This window comes from Taudactylus pleione, unplaced genomic scaffold (genome assembly GCF_031769625.1).
Source record: "Taudactylus pleione unplaced genomic scaffold, aTauple2 ptg000070l, whole genome shotgun sequence".
Taxonomy (NCBI): domain Eukaryota; kingdom Metazoa; phylum Chordata; class Amphibia; order Anura; family Myobatrachidae; genus Taudactylus; species Taudactylus pleione.
Genome location: NW_028284472.1, coordinates 9,157,444 through 9,175,887, shown reverse-complemented (window position 1 = coordinate 9,175,887; position 18,444 = coordinate 9,157,444). Strand labels below are relative to the sequence as shown.

Sequence of the window (18,444 nt, the reverse complement as noted above, 5' to 3'; positions counted from 1 at the left end):
CGTTTATTTGATAAAAACGCCCCCTGGCCGCTCGCACCATACGTCATGTCCGCTATTTATTTGATTAATCGAGTACATCGTACAGCGTATGAACTGCTCGCTATTCTTGTGGTTGGTTTTTTCAACCGCTATTTTGCGAGCAGTTCTGAGTTTAAAAAAACCAAGTGACGTGGTCAATGACGCTGCTGGATTAATTATGCACACCCTTAAAACGCCCGTTTTGACCTTTAAGCACGCCTGCGTTCGAATTCCACTCCCCCCTTTTCAAGCACCTTCCCCTGTTACCACCCACATACGCCTCATTCTGTCACTCAAAATAGCAGGCACTCGCTATATAGCATACAAACGATTTTTGGCCCCACTGACTGGTTCGCGCATGCGTACTAAAAACCGTACGCATGCGCAGATGTGCAAACATCGCACGGAACGAGCGTACTGCCGCTAACGAGCGGCTCTGAATGAGGGCCCAAGTCTTCGATAAATATCGGCACCAGACACTCAGACCACAAAATATGAATCACTTCTTTCGTGCAAATCACAAGTGGGGCAGCCATTTTTTCTTGCACTGTAGTGCGGATAATTTTAGACTCACCCTCGTATATATATATATATATATATATATATATATATACATAAGAAAGACCCGGCACTCCATAAATCCCCAACTGGGTAAATGTCTGGCTCCAGGTGCCCTCAGTGAGGCGGAGACCACTCCCCTCTGTATAGTCCACAATAGGTACAGCGGCACTCAGGAGACTTCACAAAGAGCGTTTAATTATTTCGACGTTTCGGGATACGGAGACCCCGTCTTCAGGAACATACAGATAAATAACATACAATAACAGTGGTCTTAAATACCTGTGTCTGTGCTGAGTGAATGCAGCTGATCTGCCCACCTCCGGTAAACGGACCCCACACATCCGGTCGCGGCACCCGCGAACCGGAAGTGACGTCATCCACTGCCCGGAGGAAGATACAGTCACTTAATAGTGCAACAACTCTCCTATGTGTGAATAATTAATATACCATCAGCGCTAGCCAACAAATGGATAGCGCTATAAAGTGCTAATAATATGCTTGTGCAATGAAGTGAAAATGGAAACAGTGAAACATAAGTGTTTGTTAATTGCTTGCACAAAGGTGGCCACGCTGCCATCTTGTGGCCCGACCACAAAAATGCAAGACAATAATACATTGTGTAACCATATGATTACACAATGTATTAGCATATTATTAGCACTTTATAGCGCTATCCATTTGTTGGCTAGCGCTGATGGTATATTAATTATTCACACATAGGAGAGTTGTTGCACTATTAAGTGACTGTATCTTCCTCCGGGCAGTGGATGACGTCACTTCCGGTTTGCGGGTGCCGCGACCGGCTGTGTGGGGTCCGTTTACCGGAGGTGGGCAGATCAGCTGCATTCACTCAGCACAGACACAGGTATTTAAGACCACTGTTATTGTATGTTATTTATCTGTAGGTTCCTGAAGACGGGGTCTCCGTATCCCGAAACGTCGAAATAATTAAACGCTCTTTGTGAAGTCTCCTGAGTGCCGCTGTACCTATTGTGGACTATATATATATATATATATATATATATAATATATATATATATAATATATATATATATATATATATATATTAGGGATGAGCGGGTTCTGATTTCTGAAATCCGAGTCCCCCCCGATCCGAGCCAGGAACCGAGTCAGGCTTGAGTTTTCCCACCTGACTTGGACCTGAAATCGAGGCAAAACGTTATCATCCCTCTGTTGGATCTTGCGGGTTTTGGATTCTATAAAAGGTCCCATGCGTCGGCGCCATTTTTCACTCCAGCTGCGGACAGTGAAGAGGGAGAGTGGGAGTTGTGCTGCTGTTGTCCATAGGGGCTGTGTCCACTCCAAAGTCCATAGGGGCTGGCTGGGCTGTGTTGTGCAGTGCTGGTGTCCCATAAAGGCTGTAGTCCTAAAGGGGTGCTGTAGTGTTGTCCAGAGGGTGCTCTGTCTATCAGGGGTGCTCCCCCCAAGTCAGGGCCGCAACTAGGGGGGGCTAGAGGTGCACGTACACCGGGTGGGGATTGCCGGGGGATGGTGAAAAAAACTGACAGCCATCCGGCGGCCATCCAAAAATGGCTGCCGCCAAAGAGGAGACAAATGCTAGAGGTCCTACTGGACCTCTAGTGTCTGTTAGCAGAGCACAATACACACAGCATTCCCGGAAGAGCCGGGAATGCTGGCGCTGCTGGGAGAAATTGCTGAAAGCTGCATCTTCTCCCGTGAAATCCCCTGGCAACGAGCATAAGCCCCCCTGGAAACGAGCATGTAACCCCTGGCAATGAGCATGTAACCCCTGGTAATGAGCATAAATCCCCTGGCAATGAGCATAAAAACCCCTGGCAATGATGATGTAACCCCATGGCAACGAGCATGTAACCCCATGGCAACGAGCATGGCACCCCTGGCAATGAGCATAAATCCCCTGACAATGAGCATGAAACCCCCATGGCAATGAGCATGAAACCCCCATGGCAACAAGCATGTAACCCCTGGCAATGAGCATAAACCCCCTGGCAACAAGCAGGTAATTTTAAAGTAATTTGAAGCCTTACTGTGGGATATAAAATGGTGTTGGGCAAATATGTAAGTGGCACTTTGGTAATAGGCATTACAGTGTGTGGCATAATGTGTAACGGGCATTATGGTGTGTGGAATAATGTAAGTCACTATACCAGGGACGTCTGAGTAATGCACTGCCTTATGGAGGAGCAAGGACAAAATCCAGGTACAGGAAGGGAGGGGGTGCAAAATTGTTGCCTTGCACCGGCTGACGGATATCCTAGTTTCAGCCCTGCCCAAGTGCAGTAATTTTTCTGTTTGTGTGAGCTGTAGCTGCACGTGCATCAACAAAGTAGCAGCACCAAGCGTGCGCCTGTGTCATACGTAAAGGGCCGGCTGGCTCATCTGTTGAAGGGTGGTGTAACCCCCAAAGTGCTCCAAAAAAAACCAAAACTTTTTCTGTGTTTGTGACTTGTGCGCGCATTAGCTGCATGTGCATCAACAAAGTAGCAGTGCCAAGCGGGCACCTGTGTCATAAATCAAGGGCTGGCTGGCTCGTCTGTTGAAGGGTGGTGTAATCCCATAGTGCTCCCAAAAATATTTTTTTTGTGTGTTTGTCACTTGTGTGCGCATTAGCAGCACGTGCATCAACAAAGTAGCAGTGCCAAGCATGTGCCTGTGTCATAAGTCAAGGGCCGGCTGGCTCATCTGTTGAAGGGTGGTTTAAACCCCAAAGTGCTCCAAAAAATATATATATATTTTTTTCTGTGTTTGTGACTTGTGCGCGCATTAGTCACACGTGCATCAACAAAGTAGCAGCGCCAAGCATGTGCCTGTGTCATAAGTCAAGGGTCCAGCTGGCTCATCTGTTGAAGGGTGGTGTAACCCCAAAGTGCTCCAAAAAATATATATATATTTTTTCTCTGTGTTTGTGACTTGTGCGTGCATTAGCCGCACGTGAATCAACAAAGTAGCAGTGGCAAGCGTGCACCTGTGTCATAAATCAAGGGCCGGCTGGCTCGTCTGTTGAAGGGTGATGTAACCCCAAAGTGGTATATATATTTTTTCTGTGTTTGTGACTTGTGTGCAGTGTCCCATAAAAGCTGTAGTCCTTAAGGGGTGCTGTAGTGTTGTCCAGGGGGTGCTCTGTCCATCAGGGGTTCTCCCCCCCAAGTGCAAAAAAAAAAAATCTTTTTTCTGTTGCTGCACGTGCATCAACAAAGTTGTGCCAAGCGTGCGCCTGTGTCATAAGCAAAGGGCCGATTGGCTCATCTGTTGAAGGGTGGTGTAACTCCCAAAGTGTGCTCCAGAAAAAAAATAAAAAAATATTTTTCTGTGTTTGTGTGCTCCTTAGCCGCATGTGCATCAATATCACATAAATGGAGAACAAAAATTTGATAAAAATAAAATAGGGAAAGATCAAAAACCACTTCCTCCTAGTGCTGAAGCTGCTGCCACTAGCCATGACATAGACAATGAAATGCCATTAATGTTGTCTGCCAAGGCCGATGCCCAATATCATAGTAGAGGGCACATAAAAAACCAAATGGCAAAGTTCAGGAAAATGACCTTAAAAATAAAATTAAATCGTCTGAGGACAAACTTAAACTTGCCAATATGCCATTTTTGACACGGAGTGGCAAGGAACGGCTAAGGTCCTCCCCTATGTTCATGACTAGTGGTTCAGCTTCACATGATGATCGAAGCCCTCCTTCCACCATTTGCACGCCCTCTGCAAGTGCTGGAAGGAGCACACACAGTCCACTTGCTGATATTCAAATTGAAGATGTCACTGTTGAAGTACAACAGGATGAGGATATTGGTGTAACTGGCGCTGAGGAGGAAGTTGACGAGGATAATTCTGATGGTGATGTGGTTTATTTAAATCAGGCACTGGGGTAGACAGTTGTTGTCCGTGGGATGAAAAAGCCCATCACGGTCATGCCTGGGCAGAAGAGTAAACATTCCACCTCTTTGGTCTGGAAATATTTCTATCCAAATCCGGACAACAACTGTCTTGCCATATGTACCATATGTAAAGGTGGAATAAGCAGGGGTAGGGACGTTAACCACCTAGGAACATCCTCCCTTATACATCACCTGCAGCACGTTCATAAAACGTTACTGTCAAGTTCAGAAACTGTGGCTAAGACCGTAAGCAGTCCAGGGACACCTAAATCCCTTTTTCCTGTTGTATCCAAGTGCCTACAAACCACAACGTCAACTCCCTCCTCGTCAATTTCCTCCTCAGTCAGAATCGGAAGTACTCCTGCAGGCTATGTCACTGGCATGACTGACTCTCCTATCCGGGATTCCTCGGGAGGATCCTGCATTACTACGCCAACTGCTGCTGCTGCTGCTGTTGCTGCTGGGAATCGTTCATCATCCCAGAGAGGAAGTAGGAACACCACTACTTCTTTTACTAAGCAATTGGCCCTCCAACAGTCTTTAGCGAGGAGGATGAAGTACGACAGCAGTCATCCTGAAGCAAAGTGGATAACTGCGGCCTTGACTGCTATTTTGGTGTTAGATGTGCATCCGGTATCCGCCATTAGTGCAGTGGGATTTAGACAATTGATGGAGGTAGTCTGTCCCCAGTACCAAATCCACTTCACTAGTCAGGCGATACCGAGAATCGGTACAGAGACATCAGAAAAAGTGTCTTCAGTGTCCTAAAAAATGCGGTTGTACCCAATGTCCACTTAACCACGGACATGTGGACAAGTGGAGCAGGGCAGACTAAGGACTATATGATGGTGACAGTCCACTGGGTAGATGTATCGCCTTATGCAGCAACAACAGCAGCGTCACCAGTAGCAGCATCTCAGAAATGCCAGCTCATTCCCAGGCAGGCTACGCTGTGTATCACTAGTTTCAGTAAGAGGCACACCACCGACAACCTCTTAGAGAATCTGAGGGAAATCATCGCCCAATGGCTTAACCCTCTTAGACTCTCCTGGGGATTTGTGATATCTGACAATGCCACTAATATTGTGTGGGCATTACATCTGGGCAAATTCCAGCACATCCCATGTTGTGCTCACACAATAAATTTGGTGGTGCAGAATTTTCTGAAAAACGACAAGGGTGTGCAGGTGATGTTTTGGGGGCCCGAAAAATTTCTGCCCACTTTCGCCATTCACCGACTGCGTGCCGAAGACTGGAGCGCCAGCTAACACTCTTGAACCTGCCCTGCCATCACCTGAAGCAAGAGGTTGTGACGTGGTGGAATTCAACCCTCTATATGCTTCAGAGGATGGAGGAGCAGCAAAAGGCCATTCAAGCCTATACATCCACCTATGACATAGGCAAAGGAGGGGCTATGCACCTGACTCAAGCGCAGTGGAGAATGATTTCAGTGTTGTGCAAGGTTCTCCAGCCCTTCGAACTTGCCACACATGAAGTAAGTTCAGACACTGCCAGCTTGAGTCAGGTCATTCCCCTCATCAGGCTTTTGCAGAAGCAGCTGGAGAAAGTGAAGGAGGAACTAAGACAGAGCGATGACGCTTGGTATGTGGGACTTGTGGATGAAGCCCTTCATTCACTTTGCCAGGATTCGAGGGTGGTCAATCTGTTGAAATCAGACCACTACATTTTGGCCACCGTGCTCGATCCTAGGTTTAAAGCCTACGTGGTGTCTCTCTTTCCAGCTGACACAAGCCTGCAGAGGTACTGGTGAAAACACTGTCAGCTGAAGCAGAACATGATACATCAACAGCTCCTTCTTCATTTTCTCCCACAACTGGGGCTGCCAGGAAACAACTTAGGTATGCTAAGCAACCTGCTGGCGGTGATGCAGGGCAGACAGGACCAAGTTTGGACATCTGGTCCGGACTGTAGGACCTGGCAACAATTTCTGACATGTCTACTGTCAATGCATATGATACTGTCACCATTGACAGAATGGTGGAGGATTATATCGGTGACAGCATCCAAGTAGGCATGTCAGACAATCCATACCTGTACTGGCAGGAAAAAGAGGCAATTTGGAGGCCCCTGTACAAACTGGCTCTATTTTACCTAAGTTGCCCCCCCCTCCAGTGTGTACTCCGAAAGAGTGTTTAGTGCAGCCGGGAACCTTGTCAGCGAAAGGCGTAGGAGGTTGCTTCCAAAAAATGTGGAGAAGATGATGTTCATGAAAATGAATTATCAATTCTTCCAGGGAGACCAGCCTCCAGAAGGTACAGAGGGGCCTGTGGTGGTGGATTCCAGCAGGGACGAATTAATACTCTGTGAGGATGAGGATGTACACAACACTGAAGAGGGTGAGGAATCGGTGGATTAGGAGGATGAGGACGACATCTTGCCTCCGTAGAGCCAGTTTGCGCAGGGACAGATTAATTGCCAGCTTGTTTTGTGGGGGCCAAACGAACCAATCATTTTAGCCACAGACGTGAGGCAGACCCTGGCGCTGAAATGATTGGTTTGTTAAAGTGTGCATGTCCCGTTTATTCAACATAAGGGTGGGTGGGAGGGTCCAAGGACAATTCAATCTTGCATCTCTTTTTTTTCTTTGCAGTATGTACTCTTTGGGGCCTAGTTTTTCAAACTGCCATCCTGTCTGCCACTGCAGTGCCACTCCTAGATGGGCCGCCCACTCGTGTTGCTTAGCATAGTCATCCAGCTACCTTGGTGCAACCTTTTCGCCTAAAAATAATATTGTGAGGTGTGAGGTGTTCAGAATAGACTGGATATGAGTGGAAGTGAATGTTATTGAGGTTAATAATAGTGTAGGAACAAAAAATAAAATTCTGTGAATTTAGCAGTTTTTATGCTTTTTTCAAAAAAATACAGATCCAATACACAAAATCCAGAACCCAAAAAACGGAAGGGTGGTTTTGGCAAAACCAATCCAGATCCAAAACATGAAGAAAGATCCAGATCCAAAACCAAAACACGAAAAGTGGCCTGTGCAAACCCCTATTTATGATGGTGATGATGTACTCTCATTTGAAATATTTCTGTTATAAAATGCTGACTGTAAATATTGGGATATTTGTGATGATGTCATTTGATTTAAAATACATTGCAATGCTTGAGATATTTGTGATTTTTGGGTTATTTGTAATGTTTATTTGATTTAAAGTAGGGATGTGTGCCGACCCCCGTGTTTTGGTTTTGAATCTGTATCTCCTTCAAGGTTTTGCAGCTGTATTTTGTTTTGTAAACCACCCTCAAGTGTTTTGGTTTTCGTTTTGGATTTTTTACATAAAAATAGATAAAAAGTTTTAAAAACAGCTAAAATCATGTAATTTATGCAATCCAAAACCCGAAATTCAGATTTCAAATCCGAATTCCGAACAGCAAAAAGATCAGAACTGTGACCTGGATTTACCCAAATCTCCTCAGGAGATTAGAACTGCGCCTCGGATTTACCTGGATGCACGAAATTCGGGTGGATTCAGATTTCTGGAGAACTGAACCGCACATCTCTAATTTAAACTATATGAAGACAACAGCATTAGAGAAACTAGAAAAAGCACATTACAATATGTAAATAAAAATAGTTTAATTTAATTAACACATGTACATACACATTGTACAACACAAGAAATCAGTATAAAACAATAAAAAAGTAGAAGGACAATCCAGAAAGTAAAGACCGTTTGCAAATTTCCTCCACACAGGTCATTCACCCATCCTTATTACTGGTCGGACAGTCTCCCTAACCTGTGCTCTGTGAGTGATGTGCTGTTATTAAAGATGTGCGACCACCACAATGTTTTGGTTTTGGATCTGTATTTTCTTTTAAACTTATAAAATCACATAATTTAGGCCTGTTTTTGTTCCTACAGTATTATTAACCTCAATACCGTTCATTTCCAGTCAATTTTGACCACCTCACGGCTCACAATATTGTTTTCATCCAGTTTAGGCAAAATTTTGCACCGATCTAGCTGGCTGACTAAGCTAAGCAAGCAGTGGGCGGAACAACCATGTGGCAGTTCAACTTCCAATATGGCATATCTAGGAAAAAGAATGGCACTGCAATGGCAGACAGGATTGCAGTTTAATAAGCTATATGACCCCATAGAAGGAAACCAAGAATGTTTTCATTAATCAAGAACTAGCTCAGAGACCCGAGGGAGATGGAGTATGTATGTAGTTGTAGGCAGGGGAAAAAAGAAGAATTGATTGGTAGTGAATTAAATTTAATTTATAAATTCCAAAGCAAATTTAAAGGGAGGAGGGGGATAGTATGGCCAGTGGGTTAGCCTCCTAAAATTATTTGATATTATATATTTGTTCATGTAAAATAGATAGATTTGATGTTTCCAGCTCTGCACTGCAACAATTAATTTTCTTTACTTCTTGTGAACCCTTGTGAAGAATCCTTGGCTATTAACATTATTTTCTTTTCTGGTTAAAAAGTGGGCAGCACAAACACATGGCAGTCCAACTTCCAACATGGCGTGTCTAGGAAAGAGAATGGCACTGCAGTGGTAGGCAGGATAGAAGTTTAAAAAACTGCATGACCCCATAGAAAGAAACCAAAAATCATTAATCAAGATCTAGATCACAGGTTCAAGGGAGATGGTGTATGCATGTAGTTAAAGGCAGAAAAAGAAATGGCAGTTTAACAAACTAAAAAAAAACACCCTTATGTTGAATATATTAAACAGGACATGCAAAGTTTAACAAACCAATCACTTCAGCGACAGGAACTGCCACTTGTGGTTGAAGTGATTGGTTTGTTTGGGTTCCACAAAACTTGCTACCAATAGGCAGCTGATATTGCTGGAAATAATTTCTATGTACAACTTTTGCAGCTGCACCACAATGTTCCATCTGCGGATTTCTCCAGCTGCACCTGATGGGGCAATATTCAGCAATTAAGGGGCACCAAAATTCAATTATATCTTGCACCCCAACCTAAAAAATTGTGGCACCCCTGAGTGTAGCTTTTCTTTTTCAGTGTGTGTTTGTCTTGTCTGTCTTCTTTCTGTTATTTGTTTAGATGGAGGGGGAGATGAGAAGGAGTGGAGAGGACCTCCACAAACAAAACCTGAGGACCCAGCCCCACTTACTAAAAGGAAACAATTATTTCATCATACTTACTATTAACATTTTTATTTGTTTATTAAATGTTCGGTGAAACAAATGTTAACACGACAAACATTATATTTTGCTAAAGGTACCAAATGTGCTATTCTGACTATGTGCAATGTTTCAACAGGCAATGACGTAAAACTTATTTTGACATAGGTTTCAAATGCAATTTTTATTATAGAAGAGATGTAGCCATACGTTGGATCACATGGTACAGTGTCACAGAGTCACTGGGGAGCTCAATGTGGTTATGAAGACTCTTTATTGCTGAGTGTTTTCTCACCCATGTTCTGAGGCCATTTTCTGATGTTAGAGCTTGTCACATTACAACATCAAGATCACTGATTTTATTTTATACAGCACCCACACACATTATACCTTGTTTTTTTCAGATGTCTTTGTATTTTGATATTATTATTATTATTATTATTACATTTTATTTATAGGGCGCCACAAGTGGTCCGCAGCACCGTACATACAGTAAAGGGTACACAGAATATTACATTATAATACAGCAACCAAATTATAAACAGAGCACATGTAACAATTAGCAACACAATTCTCCATACACAATACAGCTGGGAAGGTGAAGGCTATCATAGAAGTGCTATTGAAGAAGGCTGTGAGACAGTGGGGAGGCGGACCCTACTCCTAGGAGCTTACAATCTAGGGGAGAGGGGAGATAGACAGATGACATGAGGCATGAGTGTGTAGAGGGGGACCTGAGTGCAGGAAGTTGGCAAGGAAGAGATGGCTGAGGCAGGAGGGACAGAGACTTGGTGACATGGTTATGTGGTGGAAGGGTATGCTTTGATGAACAGGTGGGTTTTCAGTGCACATTTGAAACTCTGCAAGGTCGGGGAGAGCATTATAGAGCGAGGGAGCTCATTCCAGTGAAGGGTGGCTGCACGTGCAAAATCTTGGATATGAGCATGAGATGAAGTAACCAGGGTGGAGGAGAGTTAACAGTCATTGGCAGACCGGAGTGAGCGGGAGGGAGTATGTAAGGAGAGGAGGTTGAAGATGTAGGGAGCAGTAGCGTTAAAGAGGGCCTTGTATGTGAAGGTGAGGAGTTTGAAGAGGATTCTGTAGGGGAATGGGAGCCAGTGTAGGTTTTGGCAGAGGGAAGCAGTAGAAGTGGAATGGCGTGAGAGGAAGATAAGTTTAGTTGCAGCATTGAAAACAGACTGGAGGGGAGCAAGATGGCAACATGGGAGGTCTGTAAAGAGAAGGTTGCAGTAGTCGAGTCGAGAAATGATTAGTGAATGAATAATCAGTTTGGTAGCATTCTGGGAGAGGAAAGGCCTAATGCGAGCGATGTTGCATAGCTGGAACCGACAGGATTGAGCCAGAGATTGAATGTGGGGTGTGAAGGAGAGGGTGGAGTCAAGGATGACTCCCAAGCAGCAAAGTTGGGGGACAGGGAAGATGATGGTGTTGTCAACAGTGATTGTGAGATTGGTAGGAGTGGAGACTCTATTAGGGGGAAAGATGATGAGTTCGGTTTTGTCCATGTTGAGTTTCAGAGAGTGCTTGGACATCCAGGAAGAGATGACTGAGCGGCAACTGGATACCTGAGAGAGGACAGAAGGGGAGAGCTCAGGAGAGGAGAGGTATAGTTGCGTGTCATTAGCATAGAGTTGGTATTAGAGGCCAAAGGAGCTGATGAGTTCTCCTAGTTTAGAAGTGTACAGGGAGAAGAGCAGTGGGCCCAGGACAGAACACTGTGGGAGACCAATGGGAAGGGTGGAAGGGGGGGAGGTGGAGCCAGAGGCAACCACAGAAAATGATCAGTTGGTGAGGTAAGAGGTGAACCAGGCATGGACGGTGTTAGAGATGCCAAAGGTCTGAAGGGTGCAAAGGAGGAGAGTATGATCCACGGTATCGAAGGCTGCAGAGAGGTCTAGGGGGATGAGCAGAGAAAAACGGCCCCTGGATTTGGCTGCAAGCAGGTCATTGGTGACTTTGGCCAGAGAATTTTCAGTGTAGTGAAGGTGATGAAAGCCAGATTGGAGAGGATCAAGGATGGAGTTGTCAGAGAGATAGCTGGTGATGCGGCTGTGGACAAGCCACTCAAGTAGTTTGGAGGCAAAAGGGAGAAGAGAAATTGGGCGGTAATTGATAGAATACCATTAGCCTTTTGCTCAATAAAACACATCCAATAAAATTTAACTAAAATGGCCAAATAAGTGTTTTTTGTTGAAATTTCAAAAAAGTCATTTTTATTATTTTTATCAACACCACAAGAATACTTTGTGATTATTGATGAGGCTGTGATTCATTGCTCGAAACTTGCAAACAAGATCCCAAAATTATAACACAATTTTGGCAAATTTTCACCCGTACACAAGTGCTGATGGACAAATATGTCTGCAAACATATCTTCCATCGGCTCTGCAGCACAGCAGTTGATCAGCCAATATATCTGTCAGTGTGTACACAGCTTAAGTTATCTGTCCAACCAGCCAACGACTTGACTGGTTGGAATATAAATCTGGTAATGTATGGGAGCAAATGACAATCGACCATTTGCTTCCAAATGCCGGAAAATGGACAAAAACAGTCATGCAGATAAATTGGTTAAGTGAAATTAATTTAACCAATTTATCTGAATGACCATTTTTGTCCGTCTTCCGGCATTTGGGAGCAAATGGTCGATTGTCATTTGCTCCTATACATTACCAGATTTACGTTCCAACCAGCCATCTAGTTGGATGGCTGGATAGATAGTCTTAAAGTGTTTGGCCAGCTTAACTTTATAATCATGTGCAGGTCTAAATGGCAAATGGGAAAGGGCAATGGCATGCAGAGACCTAAAGAATGATAGCAGCAAATAGAGAAGCAGAGATGCCCAGGGAGATTGCATCCAGCAGAGAAAGAACATACAATAGGTGAGGTCAGGGGGCACAGTAAGAGCTGCTACACCTGTGAACATTGGTGCCTCTATGGCAATAGACAGTTGCCATTTGCTATCCTGATGTCACCCCGGCTCTTCAGTAAATAGAGGCCTATTGCTATAAGTGTAGAAAAAGAAAACTGCAAGTGGCTAGGCCCCCCTGATGGAAGGATCCAGTCACATAGTTGACCATATTGACATTCATAATGTCAACCCCAGAATGTCAGTAATAAAATGTTTTTATGGTTCAACATGTCGAGAGGCACCAGGTCGGCATCTTCACACTGTCAACATGCTCACAATGTCAACATCTAAAATGTCGCCATGTGAAGTGTCAACATTCTCAGAATGCCGACAGTTATAATTAGGCGCCATCGGGAAGGTTAGTGTTAGGCTGTGGGGGGGAGTTATTGTTGGGCTCTGGGGGGGATTGGGGTTAGATTCTAAATGTAGGGTTAGGGAGGGGTCTAGTATACTTACCAGAACGCTGTGGCATCAGATCACTCCCCTGGAACTGACATCCACATGACTGCTGAAGAAGATGCTGCCTCCGGGACCAGGTAAGTAACCACCATCATGTCGACATTTCATCCGTGTAGACATGCTGAATGTCGACATGGTCACAGTTGACATGTCATATGTCGACATAACAAATTTTGACCTAACATACCACACCCAGGGAAACCTTATATTTCCTAAGGCTGCAGATTTACTAACACCCCCAACACTCTGGATTGCAGAGATATAGAATTCACTCTTAACAATAAATCCTGGAATTGTTCAAATTCCACTGAATCCACAACAAGCAAACTGTAAGGTTTTAGGCTCAGTTTCTCTTACCCCCCCAGATATCAGCTCCTCATCATTGTATTTTATAACAACATCAGTATATTATCTTCCTGCATATCCTGACTGATGGAAGACACACTTAGCAGCATTATTACCCACAACAATGTACATTTATGCCTCGGGGCAAAAGCACTAATTCTAAATTCTATCAAATTGTACATCACTAGCAGCTACAACATTAGTGCTGTATGACATTAGTCCTGTATGACATTAGTGCTGTATGACATTAGTGCTGTATGACATTAGTCCTGTATGACATTAGTGCTGTATGACATTAGTCCTGTATGACATTAGTGCTGTATGACATTAGTCCTGTATGACATTAGTCCTGTATGACATTAGTGCTGTATGACATTAGTGCTGTATGACATTAGTCCTGTATGACATTAGTCCTGTATGACATTAGTGCTGTATGACATTAGTGCTGTATGACATTAGAGCTGTATGACATTAGTCCTGTATGACATTAGTCCTGTATGACATTAGTGCTGTATGACATTAGTGCTGTATGACATTAGTCCTGTATGACATTAGTGCTGTATGACATTAGTCCTGTATGACATTAGTCCTGTATGACATTAGTGCTGTATGACATTAGTCCTGTATGACATTAGTCCTGTATGACATTAGTCCTGTATGACATTAGTGCTGTATGACATTAGTGCTGTATGACATTAGTGCTGTATGACATTAGTCCTGTATGACATTAGTGCTGTATGACATTAGTCCTGTATGACATTAGTCCTGTATGACATTAGTGCTGTATGACATTAGTGCTGTATGACATTAGTCCTGTATGACATTAGTCCTGTATGACATTAGTCCTGTATGACATTAGTGCTGTATGACATTAGTGCTGTATGACATTAGTGCTGGATGACATTAGTGCTGGATGACATTAGTCCTGTATGACATTAGTGCTGTATGACATTAGTGCTGTATGACATTAGTCCTGTATGACATTAGTCCTGTATGACATTAGAGCTGTATGACATTAGAGCTGTATGACATTAGTGCTGTATGACATTAGTCCTGTATGACATTAGTGCTGGATGACATTAGTGCTGGATGACATTAGTCCTGTATGACATTAGAGCTGGATGACATTAGTCCTGTATGACATTAGTCCTGTATGACATTAGTGCTGTATGACATTAGTGCTGGATGACATTAGTGCTGGATGACATTAGTGCTGTATGACATTAGTGCTGGATGACATTAGTCCTGTATGGCATTAGTGCTGTATGACATTAGTGCTGTATGACATTAGTGCTGGATGACATTAGTCCTGTATGACATTAGAGCTGGATGACATTAGTCCTGTATGACATTAGTCCTGTATGACATTAGTGCTGTATGACATTAGTGCTGGATGACATTAGTGCTGGATGACATTAGTGCTGGATGACATTAGTCCTGTATGACATTAGTGCTGTATGACATTAGTCCTGTATGACATTAGTCCTGTATGACATTAGTGCTGGATGACATTAGTAATGATTACCTTCTACAATATGAATATCAGATACTGTTAGTTAAAATTAGATGTTACAATTCTAGACAAACAGGACATACAGCATTTTCAAATGAGTTTGTCTGAAAGCACGTTCTATCTGCGAGGTATAGCACAGATCTCATGAGGTTTGGGGGCGTTAGTAGCCCCAAATGCAGGGGTGATGTCCAGCTGCGCTCCGGGAGGAGCCTGGAATGTGAAGTTCTGCAGCAGTGTTGTGAAGAACAGAAAAATCTCCATTTTAGCCATATTTTCCCCAACACAGCTTCTTTTACCTGGGACAGACAACAACAGGAGACATTAATACAATATAACTGCTAGAGGGTCTTCCCCCCATTGCATTTAGCAAGCAGTTTACAGTATTTATTTCTACTATTCTGTTACCAGTCTGACCAACAGAAACATATCCAACTATTTCTGAAGGGTTTACTTTTACCCCTTTTCCACTAGTTTGCCGGGTCTCATCCGGGATGATGTTCACGCTGAGAACCCTGTCAGACAGGCGGCCGACCAAGCACTAATGCTGTGTCGATGAGGTCATCAGTGTCACGTGATAAGCAGGCACTTCGAGATGATCTCATCACCAAGCGCACGCTCTTCCTATGCAGAGAATGGGACCCGGGTCGCATCGACACTGCTTCACGAGCCAGGTTGACCCCACGTTCATCCCTGCCCATGACCAGGGTTGAAATGCCGAGTCACTCGACCCCGCTTATCTCTCCCCTGCCCTTTCACACAGAAAAATAACCCAAGTAGCTGTGTGCTCGCATACAAAAACCCAGGTTATTGCTGGCAGTGGAAAAGGGGTATTATCAAAGAGAAGAAGATACTTTGTTTTAAATATGTTATTGTATGAAAACATTGTTGACAATATGCACAGTTCCAGCCTTATTCACTATACATTTAATTTAAAATGTTAATTATAATAACATTAATAGCACATATAATAAGGCACTAATTTATCTGAACAAATTAACTGTTGTAACTGCTGTCATAATGTCGACATCTCCATAAAGCTTAGGGTTGTGGTTAATGTTACCGTTAGGATTGCCGTTAGTATTAGGGTAACTGTTAGGATTGCCGATAGTGTTAGGGTAACTGTTAGGATTGCCATTAGTGTTAGGGTTACCATTAGGATTGCCATTAGTGTTAAGGTTACCGTTAGGATTGCCATTAGTGTTACCGTTAACATTGCCATTGGTATTAGGGTTACCATTAGGATTGCCATTAGCATTTGGGTTACCATTAGGATTGCCATTAGTGTTACCGTTAGTATTGCCATAAGCGTTAGTGTTACCGTTAGGATTGCCATTAGTGTTAGTGTTTCCATAATGCTTACGGTTGTGGTTAGTGTTACTGCTAGGATTGTCATTACTGTTAGTGTTACCATTAGCGTTACCGTTAGGATTGCTATTAGCATTAGGGTTACCGTTAGGATTGAAATTAGTGTTAGGGTTACCGTTAGGATTGCCATTAGTGTTAGGGCTAAAAATTGTCCACATTGTCAGATTGTCGATATTTCCATAAGGCTTAAGCTGGCCACACACTAGACCAACTTACATCCTACCAGCCAACTAGTTGATTGGTTGGAATGAAAATCTGGTAAGGTATGGGAGTAAATGATGATAAGCAATTTGCTCCTAAATGCCAGAAAACAGATGAAAATTGTCATTCAGACAAGTTTGTTAAATGTTTGATCTAAACAATTTGTTCAAACAACAGTTTTTGTCCATTTTCCAGGCATTTGGGAGCAAATTGCTGATTGTCATTTGCTTTCATTCCTTACCAGATTTTCATTCCAACCAATCAACAAGTTGGATGGTTGGATGAAAGTTGGTCTAGTGTGTGGCCATCTTAAGAGTTGTGGTTAGTGTTACCGTTAGCATTATCATTACTGTTTGGGCTACCGCTAGTTTGCTATTAGCGTTTGGGTTATTGTTAGAATTGCAGTTAGCGTTAAAATTACCATTAGGATTGCCATTAGCGTTAGGGTTACCTTTAGGACTGCCATTGTTAGGGTTACCTTTAGGACTGCCATTGTTAGGGTTACCGTTAGGATTGCCATTAGTTTTACCATTAGGATTGCCGTTAGGGTTACCATTAGGATTGCCAATAGCATTAGGGTTACTGTTAGGATTGCCAATAGCATTAGGGTTACCATTAATATAACTTGCAGCTTCCTTAACTTTCTTTGAGGGACTTTTGATCTCCAAATAAACATTCGGAATAAAATAATTTTTGGTTCAGGTACATTTCAGGAAGACTGTCATATGAGCCTGATTACTTCTGGCTTCTTTAGAATTCAAAGCAGATCAGTCATTATTTGCTCTAGACATTTATTAGCTTGTAATGCATTCACATTTGGGCTCCCTCTCTGTTGAAAGACAATGATGGCCAGGCTTGTATGCTTTTTAACAAGAAAAAGGAAAAAAAGGACCAGGAGCTCTAATTATATCTCCTATGTACTCCCCTAATTAGGGATATTGAGATAATTCTTATCTACAGCTGCTATCAAAATAGGTATATGCTTCACCCTATACAAGAAACCAAGTATGCAAAAAGTATAGACAGTGCTAGTAGAAGAGACAATTTAATACAATGAAAAATAAAACCAAAATAAAATCAAGGGGAGTTAGAAGAAAGACACACACTTCTGAGGAAGCCGCTGATTGCACAAAAAGGTGGACAAACGCGTAAAGGACTGTACTTTTAAAAAAAACAGCTGGTACACACTATTTACATATGTCCCGGGAGAACTGTAAGTACAGGATTTTTTTGATGTAGGATATACAAACGTGAGTTCCATTTGCACAAAGAACGCATTGAGATGACTATGGCCTCTGAATGAATATGTATAACTAATAAGCACTACCATTCATATGCATGCATGCCTTTTTCGACTCCTGCTACTACTAACAAATCTTTCTGCAATACCTTTACAAAAGCCTGTCTATTCTCCCAGCAAACTGACCAATGTTTTGCTTCTCCAATGAATACTTGCGTGGCTCACTAGTAATCTAAAGCTGACTGACATATTAGTTATATAACAGCTTTCTGCTACTTTGAGACTGCAGCTGTGGATTGATTTTGTTTCTCCTTAGTGGAGGTTTTACAAGGGAAATATGGGAATTACTACCCAAAGTGTTCCCTAAACTTTTTTATGTATGATATAGAGAGTATACCGGCCGGTTTACATTACTAATGTTATGGTCATTCATATATAATTGAGATATATTGATTTTATTTTGGTTTTATTTTTCATTGTATTAAATTATATGCTATTCATCTACAGCCTGGACTTTTGCAACTGGAGGCAGAAGTATTTTTTTGCAATAGAGTTGGGATATTAATGGTCAATTTATTTTGCTACAGTAAATGGAGCATGTAGGGGTTTTTAAGAATTAATATTTAATAATTGTGGCTTATTATATACATTTTCTAGTATCTGGCTAATGCCAATACTATTCTTTGAATTTCGATTACTAAAGACCGTCAATATTGTAGCTCTAAGGTCTCCTATTCAAAAGAGGTTTAAAGATAACTGTCTGTAAATCCTTATATTTCAAGTATCATCAATTTG

At 42.7% G+C, this 18,444-nt stretch overlaps 1 protein-coding gene across 3 annotated transcripts in view; it reads right to left on the bottom strand.

The window, feature by feature from the left end:
- Positions 1–14,960: 14,960 nt before the first annotated feature.
- The window catches only part of LOC148533751 (cytochrome P450 2K1-like), a 29,052-nt gene continuing 25,568 nt past the window's right edge, over positions 14,961–18,444 (bottom strand). For all 3 annotated transcript variants that reach the window (XM_088467336.1, XM_088467337.1, XM_088467338.1), the window contains one exon: positions 14,961–15,139. In XM_088467336.1, the coding sequence (XP_088323462.1) occupies positions 14,961–15,139 (179 nt within the window). The remainder of the gene's footprint in view (positions 15,140–18,444) is intronic.